The sequence below is a fragment of the Gymnoscopelus microlampas genome, assembly GCF_963454915.1.
Source record: "Gymnoscopelus microlampas genome assembly, chromosome: 20".
Lineage (NCBI taxonomy): Eukaryota > Metazoa > Chordata > Actinopteri > Myctophiformes > Myctophidae > Gymnoscopelus > Gymnoscopelus microlampas.
The window spans coordinates 18,772,253-18,789,220 of NC_139957.1; the positions used below are offsets into that span (position 1 = coordinate 18,772,253).

The 16,968-nt window shown below is 41.4% G+C and overlaps 1 protein-coding gene across 4 annotated transcripts in view; it reads right to left on the bottom strand.

Annotated features, from left to right (window-relative positions):
- Nucleotides 1–16,968, bottom strand: part of sash1b (SAM and SH3 domain containing 1b) — a 66,304-nt gene that overhangs the window by 153 nt on the left and 49,183 nt on the right. For 2 of the 4 annotated variants that reach the window (XM_084045052.1, XM_084045054.1), the window contains exons 3-19: nt 15,945–15,995; nt 15,178–15,227; nt 12,848–12,888; nt 12,430–12,516; nt 12,153–12,268; nt 11,350–11,451; nt 8,029–8,161; nt 7,320–7,759; nt 6,874–6,948; nt 6,234–6,377; nt 5,921–6,053; nt 5,505–5,674; nt 4,711–4,917; nt 4,321–4,471; nt 3,575–3,706; nt 1,288–2,183; nt 135–266 (exon numbers count right to left, since the gene is read on the bottom strand). In XM_084045052.1, coding sequence (XP_083901178.1) covers nt 135–266; nt 1,288–2,183; nt 3,575–3,706; nt 4,321–4,471; nt 4,711–4,917; nt 5,505–5,674; nt 5,921–6,053; nt 6,234–6,377; nt 6,874–6,948; nt 7,320–7,759; nt 8,029–8,161; nt 11,350–11,451; nt 12,153–12,268; nt 12,430–12,516; nt 12,848–12,888; nt 15,178–15,227; nt 15,945–15,995 — 3,060 coding nt within the window. Of the gene's footprint in view, nt 1–134; nt 267–1,287; nt 2,184–3,574; nt 3,707–4,320; nt 4,472–4,710; nt 4,918–5,504; nt 5,675–5,920; nt 6,054–6,233; nt 6,378–6,873; nt 6,949–7,319; nt 7,760–8,028; nt 8,162–11,349; nt 11,452–12,152; nt 12,269–12,429; nt 12,517–12,847; nt 12,889–12,978; nt 13,093–15,177; nt 15,228–15,944; nt 15,996–16,968 lie in introns of those variants that run through there. The other 2 variants (XM_084045053.1, XM_084045055.1) reach the window with 2 other exon arrangements.

Below are 16,968 nucleotides of genomic sequence, written 5' to 3' on the forward strand. Positions count from 1 at the left end.
ACAAAGAAAATCCGATCAACCATGCAACATAATAAAATAATATATTTGTTACAGTGTAGAGAAACCCTTATATAGTTGGTTTCTTAATCAAATTGAATGAGGTTACGGTTGGTGGGAGATAAAGGGTCACTCACTGCGAGGCGGTGTTGCTTGCGTAGATGCTGAACTCTGAGCTGGTCCATGGCACAGACAGTCTCTCCTATAGGCTGCTTCAGCTCACTGGAAAACATCTCAATCAGGGACTGGGGGATCCCATATCGGCCATACTGTTAACAGGATACAGCTGTGTGTGAATTTCTACTGTAGTTGGATTTATGTAGTATCATAAGATGACGACAAAACACTGTCTACAGTGGTTCCAGATGGATACGTCCATTATAATAAAAATAAGAAATCGTCTAGGAATATGTGTAATTAAAGTGGGAAATATTCACTCTGTAACACAATGAGTGCAGCATTAACACATACCGTAATTTCCGGACTATAAGCCGCTACTTTTTCCCCATGCTTTGAACCCTGCGGCCTATACAACGGTGCGGCTAATCTATGGATTTCTACAGCTAACGGCCACTAGGGGACCTTCTTAATCTATGCATTTCACACCTGCGGCTTATAGTCCAGTGCGGCTTGTATATGCACACATTAGTTTTTTCCCCTAAATTTGGCTGGTGTGGCTTATATTCAGGTGCGCCTTATACTACGGAAATTACGGTAATTATGCAGCAATTTATGTATATGACTCCAAACTTGTTTTTTACTTCCAATTAACTTTAAGCAAAGGATCTCTAAAGTAGTTTAATGGCATTAGGGCCCATAATAGCAAGAGTTAAAGGACGACTTCACCCATTTTCAACCCATCTTCATATAATTGGTCATCACTAATAGTCATGATAAAATGGTAAAATAAAAAGAGCTGTGGACACTTCAGAAAACTGCCTACCAGTGACATCATCGTTAGGCAGATTTTTTTTTTCAAACAAATGTTTTATTTTATTTTTTATTAACGCGAGAACAATGGCTTCCATTAAAGCATGCCAACTTTCCAGGAATAGAAAGCCTGCAGTTTCTATTAGCTTGGATTCCCCATTGATGTCACTGGTAGGTGGGTTTCTGAAATGTCCACAGCCCTCCTCTGAGACACAGACCAAGTAGACGAAAATGATACCATATTATAATGAGCATTAGTGAGGACTAATCATATGAAGTTGAAAATGGCTGAAGTCGTCCTTTAATACAAAAACAATAATTTATTAACTCAATGCCCATTTCATCCTTGCAAAACAGTACCTCGTCAGAGAAGGGTTCCATAGTCAGATCAATACCCTGCAGCTGAAGTCTTTCCTCCAGAAGACATTCCAGGTTCACAGACTTAACAGACATTTTCTTCCGTCCCTTCAGCCTGCGGGCTTCACATTGTGCTGAAATTGAAACATTTCTCTTGCCCTCCAAACAGATGGTGTCAGAGGTATTTGTGCACGGAATGTCATGAGCAAGGCTCATTTGAACTGGTAATGGCTCTCTGCATGGATTTGATAATGGAAGCATTGCTACAGGATGACTGGACTGTCCTCTCTCCACTGTGGGAGGTAATTTCAGGTGTGTGCATGGGGATTTTTGTTCCTGCCTGGTCGTGAGAACAGGCGCCGTTGGTAAAGCCACTTCCAAACTTCCAGGAACAACACCACATAATGCGGTTGATGTTTGAAACCTGCCCTCTGAATGTCTCTGAGGATTTAACATGCGCTGCGTGGACTCCTCAGGCTTAGAAATTCTGATGTGTGTAATTTCCCAATCCTTTGGGATAATAAGTAGTTGTCCTCTGTTCTGGACATCTTTCTTTGTGTGGAGGCTTCCCAGGGAGTGGCAAAGCCTTAGCTGCCTAGTCTCTGCTGCACTAACACCTCCCAGTGCTTCCCAGCTGTGACTCCTGGCTAGGGTTCCACATGGAGGCTGAGTCCTACCCTGGCATAGCACACTTAAGCTGCTCTTAGGGGGTCTTAAGGAGGGTAGGGTACAGGGCAGGTGTCCCGGTACACTCTGGAGGAAGGTCTTAGTGGACTGGGTGGAAGTCGAGGTCAGGGTTGAGGTAAAAGGAATGCAAGGTTGTTCTGGGGACGGAAGATGGCTTGATTCAAAACCAGACGAGGACCTGCTCATGGAGGAAGATGTCTTTTTTTCCCTCCCTGAAATAAACAAGTGCAACGTGTGCATATCATGCATATTTCAATTTATTGTAAATGTACCTGATATGCGTTTCACTTGCAAATGGAAGAATATAGCGCTATAGTGCAGTACTTAAGTGTTGGAAAGAAAATACACCATTTACTGGTGTGAAAGGAAATGGGGGAAAATGTGAGAAGAAAATGTCCAACGAAGGAATGAAAAATGAAAAACAAAGAAGAAAAAACAAGACAGGAAACAGGCGAGTAGTCCAGTCTGGTAAAGCATTGAGCAATTTATTCCTCACGCTCAACTATGACAGTAGCACACTTCAGGACTGTTTTGAGACCAAAGAATCTACACCTCAATCAGAAGTGCTAGTGTTACTTGAACGTTTGTCTTATAACAGTTTTGTTAATTATATCAAAGTGGACTGTGTTGTCAAGGTTGTCCTCACTATGCGTTTCAATGCATTTTACAATTATACAAAAAAAAGCCACCTTTCAACAAGTATAGTTATACCATTTAGTAAAGTTTTTTTTATTGGTCTGCTTAATGCAGTTTTCAGGCACATCATAAAATATTGCTTAACATTATATAGTACTGAACTAGAAAAATATACACACAAAAAAGCAGAATTTTGAAAGAACTATACAAGAGGGGAAACATAAGCAACTCTGACATCATGCTCTTCCCCACATGCCCTTTTAACTTTCACAAGAGCCTTCGATTATGCAGTAAGCATAAGCCTTCGCATTTTTTAAAACTTTTTTTTCTCTTCCCAAGACGTAAACCAATGCAAACAACCACAAAAAAGAATGATCAATTAAGCAAGCTTTCACAGTAAATAAGTACTGCAATTACCGTTAAATGTTCGGTTTCTTTCTTCTTTATTTTTTAACTAGTACTTTCATCACGCCTTGGTTCAACAGTCATCACTTTCAGCAAACGTGAAAAACCACCACGCGATTCACAACAGCAGATGTATTTGTGTAAGCAGACCTACAGGCAGCTCTACACAGAAACTGTACAGGTATTCTGAGATGTGGGTAATCTAGAAAAGCGTGCACCACCTCGCCTCCCTTGTGAATTCACAAACGAGATGGTAATTCTTGTAAAGAAAGGCGATAGTATCTCAAATGAATTGAAGCAGATGGGAGGGCACGGATCGTAAGACAGCCTTTTCCATCCAATGCTGAGGAAACAGAACAAATAATTGACAGAAAAAAAAGAAAGTATGCAAGGAGGTGGGAAAAAAATGAGAGTTGCATATGCATGAGCGACAGGGAAAGAGCCTTTCCGAAAGAAGTTTGTTTGGAATGCTCAAGCATGAAGACCATGGTGTCCTTAGTGACGAGGGAGGGCAGAAGCGGAGGACAGTGATCCGGTCACAGGCGACTCAGGCTGTCATTACCGTTCTCCAAATTCTCGCTGCTCTCGTAGCAGCCAGAGTCCCTCGGCGAGTCGCCCAGAAGGCCACGTCTGTCTAGGAGCAGCTTCTCTTGTGAGCCTCCAGACTGGCCGCTTCGCTCCGGGTCACTGCTACCTGCAAGGCACAACAGAAGCACCTCCAAGGTCAACAACACATGTACTACATCCTCGTACTGTTGTCTTTTAAATTGGATTTTATTTATACTGCTGTTCTTTACATTGCATTGTATTTGTATTGCTGTATTTTACACTGCATTGGGCTGTGCAGTTTTGTTGCCATTTTCAAAATTCTCCCCAATTTAGTCGTTAGTTGGTCGTTGATGCCAAACACCAAGTTGCTGGTCCAGCAACAAGGACACAATGCCCTGCTGGATTCTCACCCGCAACCAATGGAAATTGTTGAAATGCCTGCCCGGCCAACCCGGAGTAGTGGTGGACAAAATAGTGAAAAGTGAAAGTTGCTCTACTGGAGTACTTGCTTTTAAAAATACTTAAATATTCAAAAGTATAAATTACAAAGTACATTTTCTTTTTATGATGAGTGCATTGTTGTATTAAAATGTAGACAGTTTCCAGCTGATACGGAATTAAGAAAAATAAAGAAGGAACTGAAAACTCAACCATGTCTACCGTACATGATTTGCAGCTGGACCTGCAGTGCTTAGCCACCGAAAACCGGATGAATGAGTAATGAAACTAAATGTGTGTATGTTGTGGTCTCAGACCCACCATCATACTCCTGCAGCAGCTCCACAGCCGTGAGCAGCACAGCTCTGTGCTGAGGGTCTCTGATGTTCAGCTCATCCAGGTCCTCTTCCTCCAGAAGCTTGAAGGTGTCCAGGTCCTCGTAGCCATTGAACAGGAATGTGGGAAGGTGCTCCTGGGGAGGAAAGAGAACACAAAGGTCAAATATTAAACCACACAACACTGGCATCCCTATTTTGGGAATGTTATTATAGAGAAAGATTACTTCTTTTTTTTTTCAAAATGTACAAATAAATCCACAACAAAATCATATGACTAAGTTTTACTGTGCATTTGTTGCTAATGTGCCATAATAATTTCCTTCCACGAAAATAAAATCTATTTCTACATATCTCTGTTTGATTAATTTATTACTTTGAGGTTGATGCGATCAAGGAGCTCCTCGACAGAGGTGGGTTTGGGTTGCCGGGCCTTCCTCCTCCTGCGGGTCTTTTTGGGCTTTGCCACCTCTTCATGCAGGACATCGACATAGATGAATTTGAAGGTGCCGACTTTCCCGTTTAGCAGGCCCATCCATGTACCCATTGGTGGCTTGCTGATGACATCAATGACATCTCCAATCTGAAAAAATAGAGGAATTAATTATAGACTGACCGTGCGCAAAGATTAATGGTAGAGTAGTGGGAATGTGGTGATGTGTAGGCGACATTGTGCTTTAGTCTACTAATCAGGGCAGTATGAAAGATCTTCAAGTTATAGTGTGCACCTTTTTCAATAAAAAAATATATTTTATATATAATCCTTCACTGGCATATTTCTCACAATAACCATTCCACATAAATGTGTTGTGTGACCACTTCTCTGAATACCATTTTAGTCACACAAGTGTCTGCTGGTGTCTGTCCCTGACACTTCTGCCAAAATGACAACAGCACTCACAGGAAGTGCTTTGGAACTGGAATGGTATTTTGTCTCTCTTTTATTTTAATGTATTACTAGAGAAGTCAGCAGCAAAAACAAGCTACGAACATGCTGTAATGACCACATAGCTAAACACTCACAAAAGACGAAGTTACACAGTATAACTTTATATTGAATTCAAACCAGGGTCACAGGGACCTGTCCCCAAATTGAACCAATGTAAAATGACTAATTTAACACAGGTAATTTATCACATTTTTCTTATTGGAACTTCTGAACTGCCTTACCTTGAGTTTAAGGGAGTCTGTGTCATATGGGCTTGGAGTGAAGTCAGTGTGGACCAGAGCGCGTCCACAGAAAGGTCCTCTGTAAGGCAGTTCATCTTCCTCCCCATCCTCGGATTTGACACTCTCCCTGTTGCTGTTGGAGGAGTCAGTGGTACCCACCGTTTGACCACCTGCAGACAGTACCAACCACATGGCGTTATGAATATTGAATATTTGTAGTAGGTCAATATCAGCTTCCATTGTACCGAAAGGGACATTTGTATTGCAGGGAGAGTATGCTAAAGCATACGCTAGGAGTCATCAATGCAAAGTTCTGACACACACACACACACACACACACACACACACACACACACACACACACACACACACACACACACACACACACACACACACACACACACACACACACTTACTCATAGAACTCTGTCCACTGAGTGAGCTCCTGAGACTCTCCACAGACCCTCCTGGCTTCAGTTTGGATTTTGCCAGAGAGTCTCGGTCAGTGTGGGGGGACTGGGGGCAGCTAGATATGTGGTCAGGGCTCGACTACAGGACAGAGAAAGAATGCTTAGTTCTACTTAGCGCCACAACAGTTCTTCAGACTGATTACTGTTTTGAAGTGTAAACTGAATCGGTTTTCCAGCGCAACACAAAATGTTCTTTCCACATAAAGTCAAATAAAACAGTGTAGGCAGTTTATGTGTGTAGCATAATTACAGGATCTACCTGTTCAGAGAGAGAGCAGTGGTATCTCTTGGATATGCGTTTCCTCATGGTCTCTCTCACAGACTTGACCTTTTTGCCCAGAGAAATGCGGGACATTGGTGGAGACTTAACGCAGGCTCTTGGGATGCCTACAATGTTTTTGTTCTGATTTGCAAATGGGAAACAAGAAAAATTAACAAAACAAGGAACAAGCATAATACAGTCAGAGATCGAAAAACGATAGCCTAAATGATCTGCTTTGCTAACAGATAAATGTTGTCGAGAGCTATCAGCAATACCGTTAGAATTCAGGTGGTTAGCAGTGCAGTAACTTTAATGTTAGCTAGTTGACACATTTTTTGTAGTTTGAGTTGACCCATGTCATGTGTGAAAAATGTATATCTAGGTAAGGTATGCCAGCCTCCTTGATATCTTTACTCCTTTTAGTAAACAATGAAATGCTGCACAGGCACAAATCATGGCAATAGTCAACAGTACAGAAAACACTATAATATAGTGTCTATATCTATGAATAAGGTAAATATACTTTTATAGATTGCCATATTCGTATATACAGCACTGGCACTCATTAGAATACTGTTCTGCCAACCAAAATGCAAGGTTGGCACCAACTGTGGTATAATGGAGAATGACTACTTACAGAGCTATCACAGTCACAGTTGACTGTGTGCAGAGACCGGCTTGTCAGGTCAAAACCTCCAAAACTGCAGGTTCTCTGTGAAACAAAAGAAAACTGACTTACTTATTTGGCATTACTAAGAAACACAGATCTATGAATCAAACAGGTAGGCAAATTCTGTTACGTCAAAAATCCACATCTGATAGCATTGGTTAAAGTTTTAAAGTGGTTAAAGTTTTAAAGTGGTTAAAGTTTTAAAGTGAAGACTCAAGGCATTTTGTGGTCTGTTATTTCCTGATAGCACACCAATGTTATGAATAATAGACCATTGTTCTGCCTCTGTTTACATTGCTCTGGAAGTATTGGTCACCCTGTCATGGTTTATTTTCCAATAATGATAATTGACCACCTCACTACACACACATTATCCTCCTCAATCTTCTCCTAACTCCTCTCATCCTACTCACCCCATGCTGGCTGAGAGGACTCAGTGCCCTCCGGCGGAGCTCTCCCTCAGTGAGAGAGCGGGCCATTTTGGGCTCCTCCTCCACGCCTTCCCCACTGCACCCTATCTCCGTCTCAGAGAGAGAAGAACCGCTACCCCTTAACCCCAGCTCCCTGGTGCCCTCTCCGAGACCTTTCTCCTGGTGGCTGGGGGAGCTGCTGCTGCCAGTAGACTTGCCAAAGGCTCTGAAGATCTTGTGGCTGCTGCAGGTGTCCAGGCTGCTAGAGGAAGGAGAGGTGGTGGTGGTGGTGGTGGCGGTGGTCAGGCTGTCTGAGTCACGGTCAGAGGTCAACTGATCACGCAGGGCCGCGGCCAGGGAGTCCACCTGGCAGCACGTCACCTGCTTCTTATGCACCCCGGAGTAGAAGGAAGCAGCAGCGTCCACCTCAACACTCAAAGACTCTGTTAGGGATAGAGGACAGGGTAGATTAGATGTAATACCTGTCCAGTAGTGTCATTATGATGATTGATTGCGGATACAATTGACCATATTCACATGACGGCCACTATGCTCTTGCGTCATACTTGCGGCATCGCCGAATATGACGTAAAAGCATGTGATTACGGTCAATAGCATTAACTACTTTTCTTTTCCATCATGTGACTGATTGCCTAACCATGATAAACACTATTCTCTCAATATTACATGCAGTCAACAGTACTGTAAGTACCCTGTGATCCAGGCTTCTTAGGCTCATCAATCCTGATTAGCTTCTTCTTGGCCTTGCGGGTGGAGTTGACCAGTTTGTGGAGTCTCTTAAATGTGACCGATTCCTCTTGTTCATCGTCTGACAGGTCACACGGCTATCATGAAGAACACACAGAAAAAGGTTTTGTGAGAAAAATGAGAGCTCACATTCTGTTTACAGAATGGTGATACATGAGAGAATATACACATTACTCATAATGAGGTAACTTTTATTCATGAACATCGCCAACCAGCTATTTTACTCTATTCATTTGTGACATCAGGATGTTGACGCTGTCGCAAAATTAGGCAGCGAGAAAGATATTTATGTTGTATGCATGCTGCAGAAGCTGAAACTGAAACCACATGTTGCTCGACATAGATATGAAATATGAACCCACAGAAACTGAATGCTATGTGGGGATCCAGTGGTCACCCTCCATGGCTACTGTAATGTTTAAATAGACTTGTGAGAGGGGGGTTCACATGGGTAAACAAATTGGTTGTGTGCTGGAAATCACTGTGTCCAATCCCCATAGAGAAAGTAACTACTGCACATATACAGTACAGAGTGGGTAGAGAGCCCGCCTGGGAATCGCCCAGTGTATGTGTCTAATTGTCCCTGAGCAAGACACTTAACCCCTAACTGCTCCCTGGGCGCTGTATTAATAGCATCCACTGCTCCTAATAGTTAGAATGGGTAAATGTAGAGGACAAATTCCAGGTACTATGTGCAAATGTACTTGGCAAACACCCCCAACAACAAATAAAAGAGATGTATTTATTATATGGCAGATGGGTGGGGTTTTCTTCATAGGGCCATACAACCAGCGTCATAACGTTTAAACCCCCATCCATTTGGTAAACCACACAGGTTGAATAAAATGCTACATTACATTATTATGGTTTGCAAATAACAGCATGTAGGTTTGATTGCAAGAGAGGGGAATGTGAATGTATCGGTCATAAACTGTCAGTGGGATGACACAATCCTTTTCACAGTATACCCAGGCCTCAGAAAAATGCCCATGCAAGCAGTAAGTGTTCATCTTCTTACCCAGACATATGAGCTATTCATAGTGGAACGTACTGTACACACAAGAGAACAAAAATTCTAAGTGTGTCAACAGGTCAGAAATAGAGCGCTGTAATACAATTAGATGGTAACAGAGACTTTCAGTAAAATGAAAGACTATGTGTGGGAGGAGAGAGAAAAAGATCAGGGAGAGAGACAAAAATGTAAAAAAAAAAAGGGAAAAGAATGAGCATAGTCACATCTCTCTTACACACAAATACGTAACAGAGAGAGAAAGAGAGGTCCGGAGAAGAGAGAGAGAGAGGGGGAGAGAGAGAGAGAGAGAGAGAGAGAGAGAGAGAGAGAGAGAGAGAGAGAGAGAGAGAGAGAGAGAGAGAGAGAGAGAGAGAGAGAGAGAGAGAAACACTGAGGCCATCCAGACAAATCTGAAAAATGTGCTCTGAACCTGAGCCCCCTAATCACCCCACCTAAGCATAAAAGAGCTGTGGCGGGCATAACAGGGCTCTGTGCTCAATCCACCCGCTCACCACAGCACAATAGGGGGTTAGCGCTTTGACAGCGATGAATAGGAGCCCGTCCAGTGCCCTGGAGTTGGGAGAAGGCCCTGTGCAACAGAGCTTTAAAGGGGCCCCGGTTCATAGCCAGGACAGAGAGAGAGCGAGAGCGAAAGAGAGAGAGAGAGAGAGAGAGAGAGAGAGTGTCAACAGCTAAGCAGCAGCCTTGGCACTGGTAAAGCGCTGCCTCTTCACGCACACTTATGTCCGAGGTAGTGATTCAGCATTTGGGCTGCAACTAGGCATGGAATGGTATGAAAATGTCATGTCACGATGATCTTAGCCAAAATAAATGTGATTCACAATATTATCCCGATAATAATCAGAATTATGCTTAAAACTCTTGAAATTGCACTAAACCGCACTGGAATCACGTTGCCTTAAATTTTGTTTTAAAAATAAATTGTATTGCGTCATAAACAAACAAGGACAGATTCAGACTCCCGCCATAACCCAACAGACAATCAAAATGAGTGAAATAAATCCAGTGATACAAATAATCTAAAACCTGATATTCCAGCATTTACATGATTCAAAAAGTTATGTGTTATAGATGAATTATCTTGTTTTTAGTTTCTAATTACACCCACAGAAGGGTAGGGAAAGGACAGCAAAATTCATTAAACAAATACATAAAATGAAAGAAATGTAATTATAAGATCTCCCTGCATAAATAATGGCATAAAATAAAAACAACAATAGCAACAATAATTTCTTACTACAATTCTTTAAATAAAGTCCACCTGGTATTGTGACATAGTCACAAAGAACTACTTTGAACCCGTTTTTGGAATTAAAAAATAAATGTATAAATGAATAATCTGAACAACACTGTGGCACTTTTCTGTCATCAAACACTACTGCTAGTCTTGTGGCCGAGAATGTGAGACATGACAAACCTCTGTCCTTTTCTAGATAGATTTAAGTGAGTGCAAAAATGTCAGCACGTTCACTTTTTCTGGCTTTAGTTGTGCTCATAGCTAGACAGCTTGGAAGAATATTCACATTCATTCATTCATTATGGTGAAAATGGAAATTCACTACGATAAAAATGATCTTAGTTTTTATCGCAATAAAAGATCAAATGTTATCCTCCCATCACTAGCTGCAACAATTAATCATATAAATATTTGCATAATGTTTTTTTCTTCACAATTTATAATAATGGCAATATTGAGACATCTGGTTTCATTTGAGACACTTGCTCATGACTGTTAAAAATAATGTAATGTAATGTAATAATGTACAGTATATCATAGATGGTAAGAAATAATGATTTCTCATTGAGTCACATGATTAAAGCGGACAGACAGGGACGAAAACGTCATCTCTGGCCTTTGGCTGTCCGGCGATAACTAACACAACTGTTATGGTTGTATTTGGTCTCCCTGCTCTTCTATTGAGGAATTTAGATCCTGTGGTAGGGTATGCCCACTTATGGTTGAAAAGTGGTACTGTCTGAATGTCAAAGTAAAATGTCTCCCCTCAGTAAGTAGTTATGCTCTATTAACTCAGAGGTAAACATTTTAGCACTTGCATAGGAGATGAAGGTTACAGATTGGATAGTAACGTAGGACATGATAGTTACTGATTGGATAGAAGCATAATAATCACAGTAACAATATTGAGAAAGGGTTTCTGGATAAGGCAGCCCTGGATCATTTCAGCATAAAAAAATCTAAGAGGCTCTTACGACATAAAAAAACAAACTTACATTGCAGTTAAAAGACTCGTTTGTAGGACTGGAAGGATCAGTGGTCCATTCTGTTGGTTCGGGCCTGCAGGTCTGTCTGTTCTGAGATTCAAACTCCTTCAGCTGCAAACAGAATAGCAAGCAAGACAATGAGAGTCTGTGAGCATCTCAGTGAATGATGCAGGTCTACAGTACGGTCCACTTCCTGCACTGTACCAGCTGGTAGTCTATTGTTCCTTGAACAGCTGATTAATGTATTTCTGTTCCAATTTCCTATTAACATCAGTGCCATCATCACTTTGTTTTAACATTTTATTAGCAGCACCTCCTCTCAGGATTGTTTGAGAACAAACTTTCTACACATTACAGACTAGTGTTGTTTTGACTTATTTTTGAAAGTTTGCCTAGCCATAGACATACTTGCCGTCATCAGATTAAGAAAAAAAACTGTGCAGTCGCTTCACAGTATTGTTTGGTATTTCAGTAAGACTATCCTAGTTTCTGATTGGCAGCCATGGATATGAAACCTTTTATAAGAGGTGTAAAAGGTACAGTCAGGTAAACTTTCCATGCCAGGGGTTAAGCCTAACGGCTAAGCAAGACCTTTGTCCCTTTGCATCAGTATAAAAAAGGAAAAAAAACATGTTGTGATCTGTTATTTTCAATGAATGACACCATCATGTGATGTTGTATAAATTAAGCTTAACAATGCGAAGAGACAGTAGGATCTCAGAGGGTTTCATAAAAGAAAAAAGAAAAAAACAGATATCGCAGCAACAGGTTTTCACATGACAGCACTAATATGGGGAAGGAGATATTTGTACCCGTGCCAAAGCTTCCTCCACAGAGATCATGTTTTCTTTCACCATCATCATCAGCTGGATACGCTCTTCATCACTCATGGTGATCTCACTTGCCACAAAGCCAACATCGTCACCTGCTGGGAGGGGGGAGGGGAGTTACAAATACGCACCTGTACTGGCAAAGTGTGAGCTAATGGGTTTAAGCACTCAATTTAGACGTTATTAACATTACCCCCCGAAAACATAATTTCTATGCATTTATTTTTTAAATAAGTGTTTTCCTTTTGACTAAACATACCTTTTGAAGTCTGACGCACAACAGCCTTCTGCGACTTGCGGAAACTCTGCCAAAAAGACTTGTTTTTTCTCTTTCCGTCCCACTTTCCTACACAAACATTTGTTTTAATTTAATGCATGCGTGAAACCACAAAATGTAACTGAAAATATAAAAAAAGGGTACATAATAATAAGTAAACATAAGTTACTGTCTAACCCTAACCCTAACTCTTTAAAAAAGCATCACAAAACTAAACTTAGAAAAGATAAATGAAAGTAAAATACAAAACAAAACATTTAACCTCTTCAAAGGACTTCAGGCCAGACGTTATAGCAACAATTCATTATATCTATTCTCTCAGGTAAAATGGAGATAGTGTGGGTTAACTAACAGCTGTCTAAACAATCATAATAACATGAAAGTAGAAACCTATACTTACCCCCTGATCCATCATCAGAGCTGGATTTGTGTACGGGGAACCTATGAATCAAAGACAATATTTACTTGTTTGAACTGGAACAGATGAAAGGAAATCAAAAACACAAGTCAAATTCAAATATGTTGTCTCACCTGTTTTCCAATACTATTTTCTTCATTTTATTTTATTCTATCCTACCATCTCTATCAACATCTTTATGTAATCTCCCTTCTTCCTTCACATTAAAACAAAAAAACAAAACGAGCAATCACAAAGGTACACTATCTGTCATGACACAAGCTTCATACTGTTGTAAAAAAGGCAAATCAAAGCAGTCAAAACAGAGAAAAAAAAGCTCTGTGCTCTTGGCTGATGAACAGAGGTCAGTGCACTATAGCCATCACCAGAACAATGGAGTCTTTCTCACGTTCTGCTGGGGTTTTACAGCTCAACTCGCACTAACGTGGCCCCTGCATTCCCTGCGTTCTCTCTCTCTCTCTCTCTCTCTCTCTCTCTCTCTCTCTCTCTCTCTCTCTCTCTCTCTCTCTCTCTCTCTCTCTCTCTCTCTCTCTCTCCCCTCTCTCCTATCAATCTTTCTCTGTGCATCTGTCTGTATCCCTCTTGCTTTCAGTCCCTGCCTCGCTGCAGCTCCACCTCATTATTTAAATCTTTAATTTCCCTCTAACTAAACTGTATCTTGGTTTCTCTATTTGTGTCCGTATCTCTCTCTCTGTCATCAGCTGACACTTGTTGCTGAAGCTAGTGGGAAGTGGCCATCAGCCTCTCCTGGCCTCATTCTGTCTGTGTCCCACAAGGGGGCAGTCCAACACAATAATGAGACCATCTCAGACCATCTGTTTCCATAAACAACCTTTCAAATTATCTGCATGCTCTCTTGCCTTCTCTCTCCATTTCTGTGCCTGTTTGTCTGTCAGTATTTCTCTCTCCGTGTCCATCTCTCTTTCTATGCCTCTCTCCTTCCCTTTCTTCCCCCCTCATCCTCTCTCTGTCATCAGGCGTCAGCTGACACTTGCTGATGCCAGTAACCAGTAGAAGAGGTCAGTGTAACATGTACTGTAAATGAACCTCCCGTTTTTCATAAACAACTTGTGAAATGACATTTTGATTACTGTGTCCCTAAAATGACCAGGAGGAAAAGAAAACCTTGGTTGCTTCATGTTTTGAATTCTGACAGCTTTACACACTTTCAAGATTCCGTTTGTGAATGTGAATACACAAGACACGCTTATACAGTACGCAATGCAAATAATTTCAGTGCACTGGCCCTTTAAGGCACGTAATCAAATCAATATGTGTCTGCGTTATTAGTCATGACCTATATTCCCCCTTTTTCTTAGTCTACTTTCCAATGACAAAAATATGACTAATCTTCGAAATCCATCAAAAGAAACAATCGGGGGAAGGATGTCTGGAAGGGGGGCTGGGGGGTGTTTCCTAAGAGTGACTGTATGGCAGCAGGAAGTTTGAGAAGCACACGTGTCCTCATACTGATGAGCTGATAATAAATGGGAGTGTAATCCTAGTTTGTTCTCTTAAAAGCCAGGTCAACAATACTATATACATTATATTGCATATGGGGGAAAAAAAATGTCAGGAACCCTCCATTATGCCCAGAAATGGTTTCGTGGTTAAAATTCTCTTCAGCTAAACCACTTGTATCCTCCCCTAACTTAAACGCCGGCAGAGTCTGCCCTTCTGCTCAACTCTGTTTTTCATACTGCTTTAAAAACAAAAAGTGTTAATTCATCCATTTGTAAGTAACTTTGAGCGCGTACAAATGGAACCAACTCGACCCTTACACTCTACGTTACACAAATAAAAGTGCCCACAGGTAGTGTAGTAGTGGGTGCTGGCTCTAATCCCACCAGAGCCTTCGCTCCTCCGTTTCCCTCTCAGCCCTTGCAGCCATTGTCTTAATACAGAAACTACTAAGGAGTGGACAGCCTACATCGAATGCAAACCGATAAACAAGATTCCATAATGGAGTTCCTAACATTAGTCATTTCATACAGGATACTGTTCCACTGGACTCTACAGTCCTACTTAAAGCTACAGTCCTTTAGAATGATGTCCTTCCTGGGATTCAAACCCAGGTCTCCCATACAGGAGATCTACCACTGAGCTAAGACAGAACTCCTGCTTGGGCAGCGGAGATATTGCTCTTTTCAAGCAGTAGGTGTACTTGAACACAAGGTCTGAATTTGTCAATAGAAGAGCAGAGAGACCACCTTCAAACACAAGCAGATGTGTTACTGTAGTTCTATTGTATTAAAAGACAGATTGGTAAAAAAAAATGTTTTAAGAGAAAGCCACGATGGTGCATATCTTACCTTCTGTCTGTCTCTGGAGTGGACATGGTGCTACTGAGACCTAGCGACTCCTGTGAAGGCAGGACCACAGTAATCAGGTCCAGTATGGACACAAAAACAAACTAGCAAAAACCTTCTACCAGTCTCATTTATTTTTACTTTTCCTGTCTCCACAACACATCACACAAGAAGAGTGCTACAGCTACTGTTTAGTTTTCTTGTAATTGTGTTAATGTTGCTTCTTCCTGTTATTGAACTGAATGCAAGTCACACTCTGGATACCAGTGCCAGATAAATGCCTGATAGACACAAGCACAACAGACCTATTCTTACTTTGAACATTTGGAATTCAGAAATTTAGAATCTCATTAAGCAACAGATGATCATGACCACACATTTCACAGATCACATTCCTCTATCTCGCTCCGGATCTGTGTCATCAAATTTGAGGGGGACAATATCAAGGGCACCTTTCTCTCTCACCAGCATCTGAGCTTTCCTGGGACAAATCATGACAAGGCACTTCCAACTGCCTCTTGTCAAGGTGAATCGTTTTGGGTGAGTCAGAAAGAGGAACTAACTTCTCCTGGGGACTAATGCCTGATGATATATTTAATCGTGCGGCGGTGTCTCGCACCAGCAATAGCAGATCTACAAGCTCACAACGTGGCGAGCAGTGACACGTTGTGAGTGTGTAGATCAGCTATTTTTGGTGCGCGACACACCACGCAACCAAGTACAAATCAGGCTCAAAAGAACATGCATGAGGCCGGGGCAGGGCTACTCACCTGGATCTGTGAGCGGAGCTGCAGTGATGTGGCCACTGAGTCAACCTTTCCCTGAAACACACACAGGCAGTGGGAAGTGGACGAGTAAATTATAGTGTCATCATAGTGCTGAAATAGACATAATATTTAGATGACCGAGGCCACACTGTGGAATAATACTGGGTGTATGTATCGCTGCTGACGTCCTTAAAATTATACACAGTGCTGCTAACAAAAGTTGTTTGGACACACTGGGTATGAAATGCAAAAAGAGGCAGGTTTGATGTTGTATTTGGACTTCCTTCATATAAAATTATAGTATATAGTGATAACCTTTTGACTTACACTATATCCATCTACAGTATTGAATGATACAAACACTCCTATCCATGGTGTTGTTCTACAGTCATACTGTAGTCAGAATGCATGTTTACAACAGTATGTATTGGACCGTCCCTTTGCACTGGACTTGAGGTCCGTGGTGTCCTAGTGCGTCGGTTTATACGGTGACATTTGGCAAGTTGTCAATGTCTCAGTCCCAGTATCACAAAGGCAAGGCAAGGTTTATTTGTACTGCACATTTAAACAACAAGGCAATTCAAAGTACTTTACATAAAACATTAAGCATCAAGACATTAAGACAGAATTAACCACCGAAGCACCCCCATTCTGGGGTGAGCATTCAGCAAAAATAGATCTACAAGCTCACATTGTGAGAGATTTGGTGTAGAGAGAAATACTAGGGGACCTAGAATAGAGCCCTGGGGCACCCCAGTCAACTAATTATAGAGGGTTTAAGTGGTTAAGGTTAAGCAAAATAAACACATTTAATATGAAATTTCAAAAACATCTTGCTGGTTAAATTGACTGTAATCTGTCTGTAAACTGTAACGTCAACAGTGTAAGCCAACAATACTTGCCATGTCTGCATTTTAACCACTTAAACCCTACAGTATATACTTGTGCCCCAGGGGTCTATACTTGGCCCCCTCCTTTTTTCCTTCCACTCCAAATCTCCTGGCAGAAAATAGCCGATCTACAAACT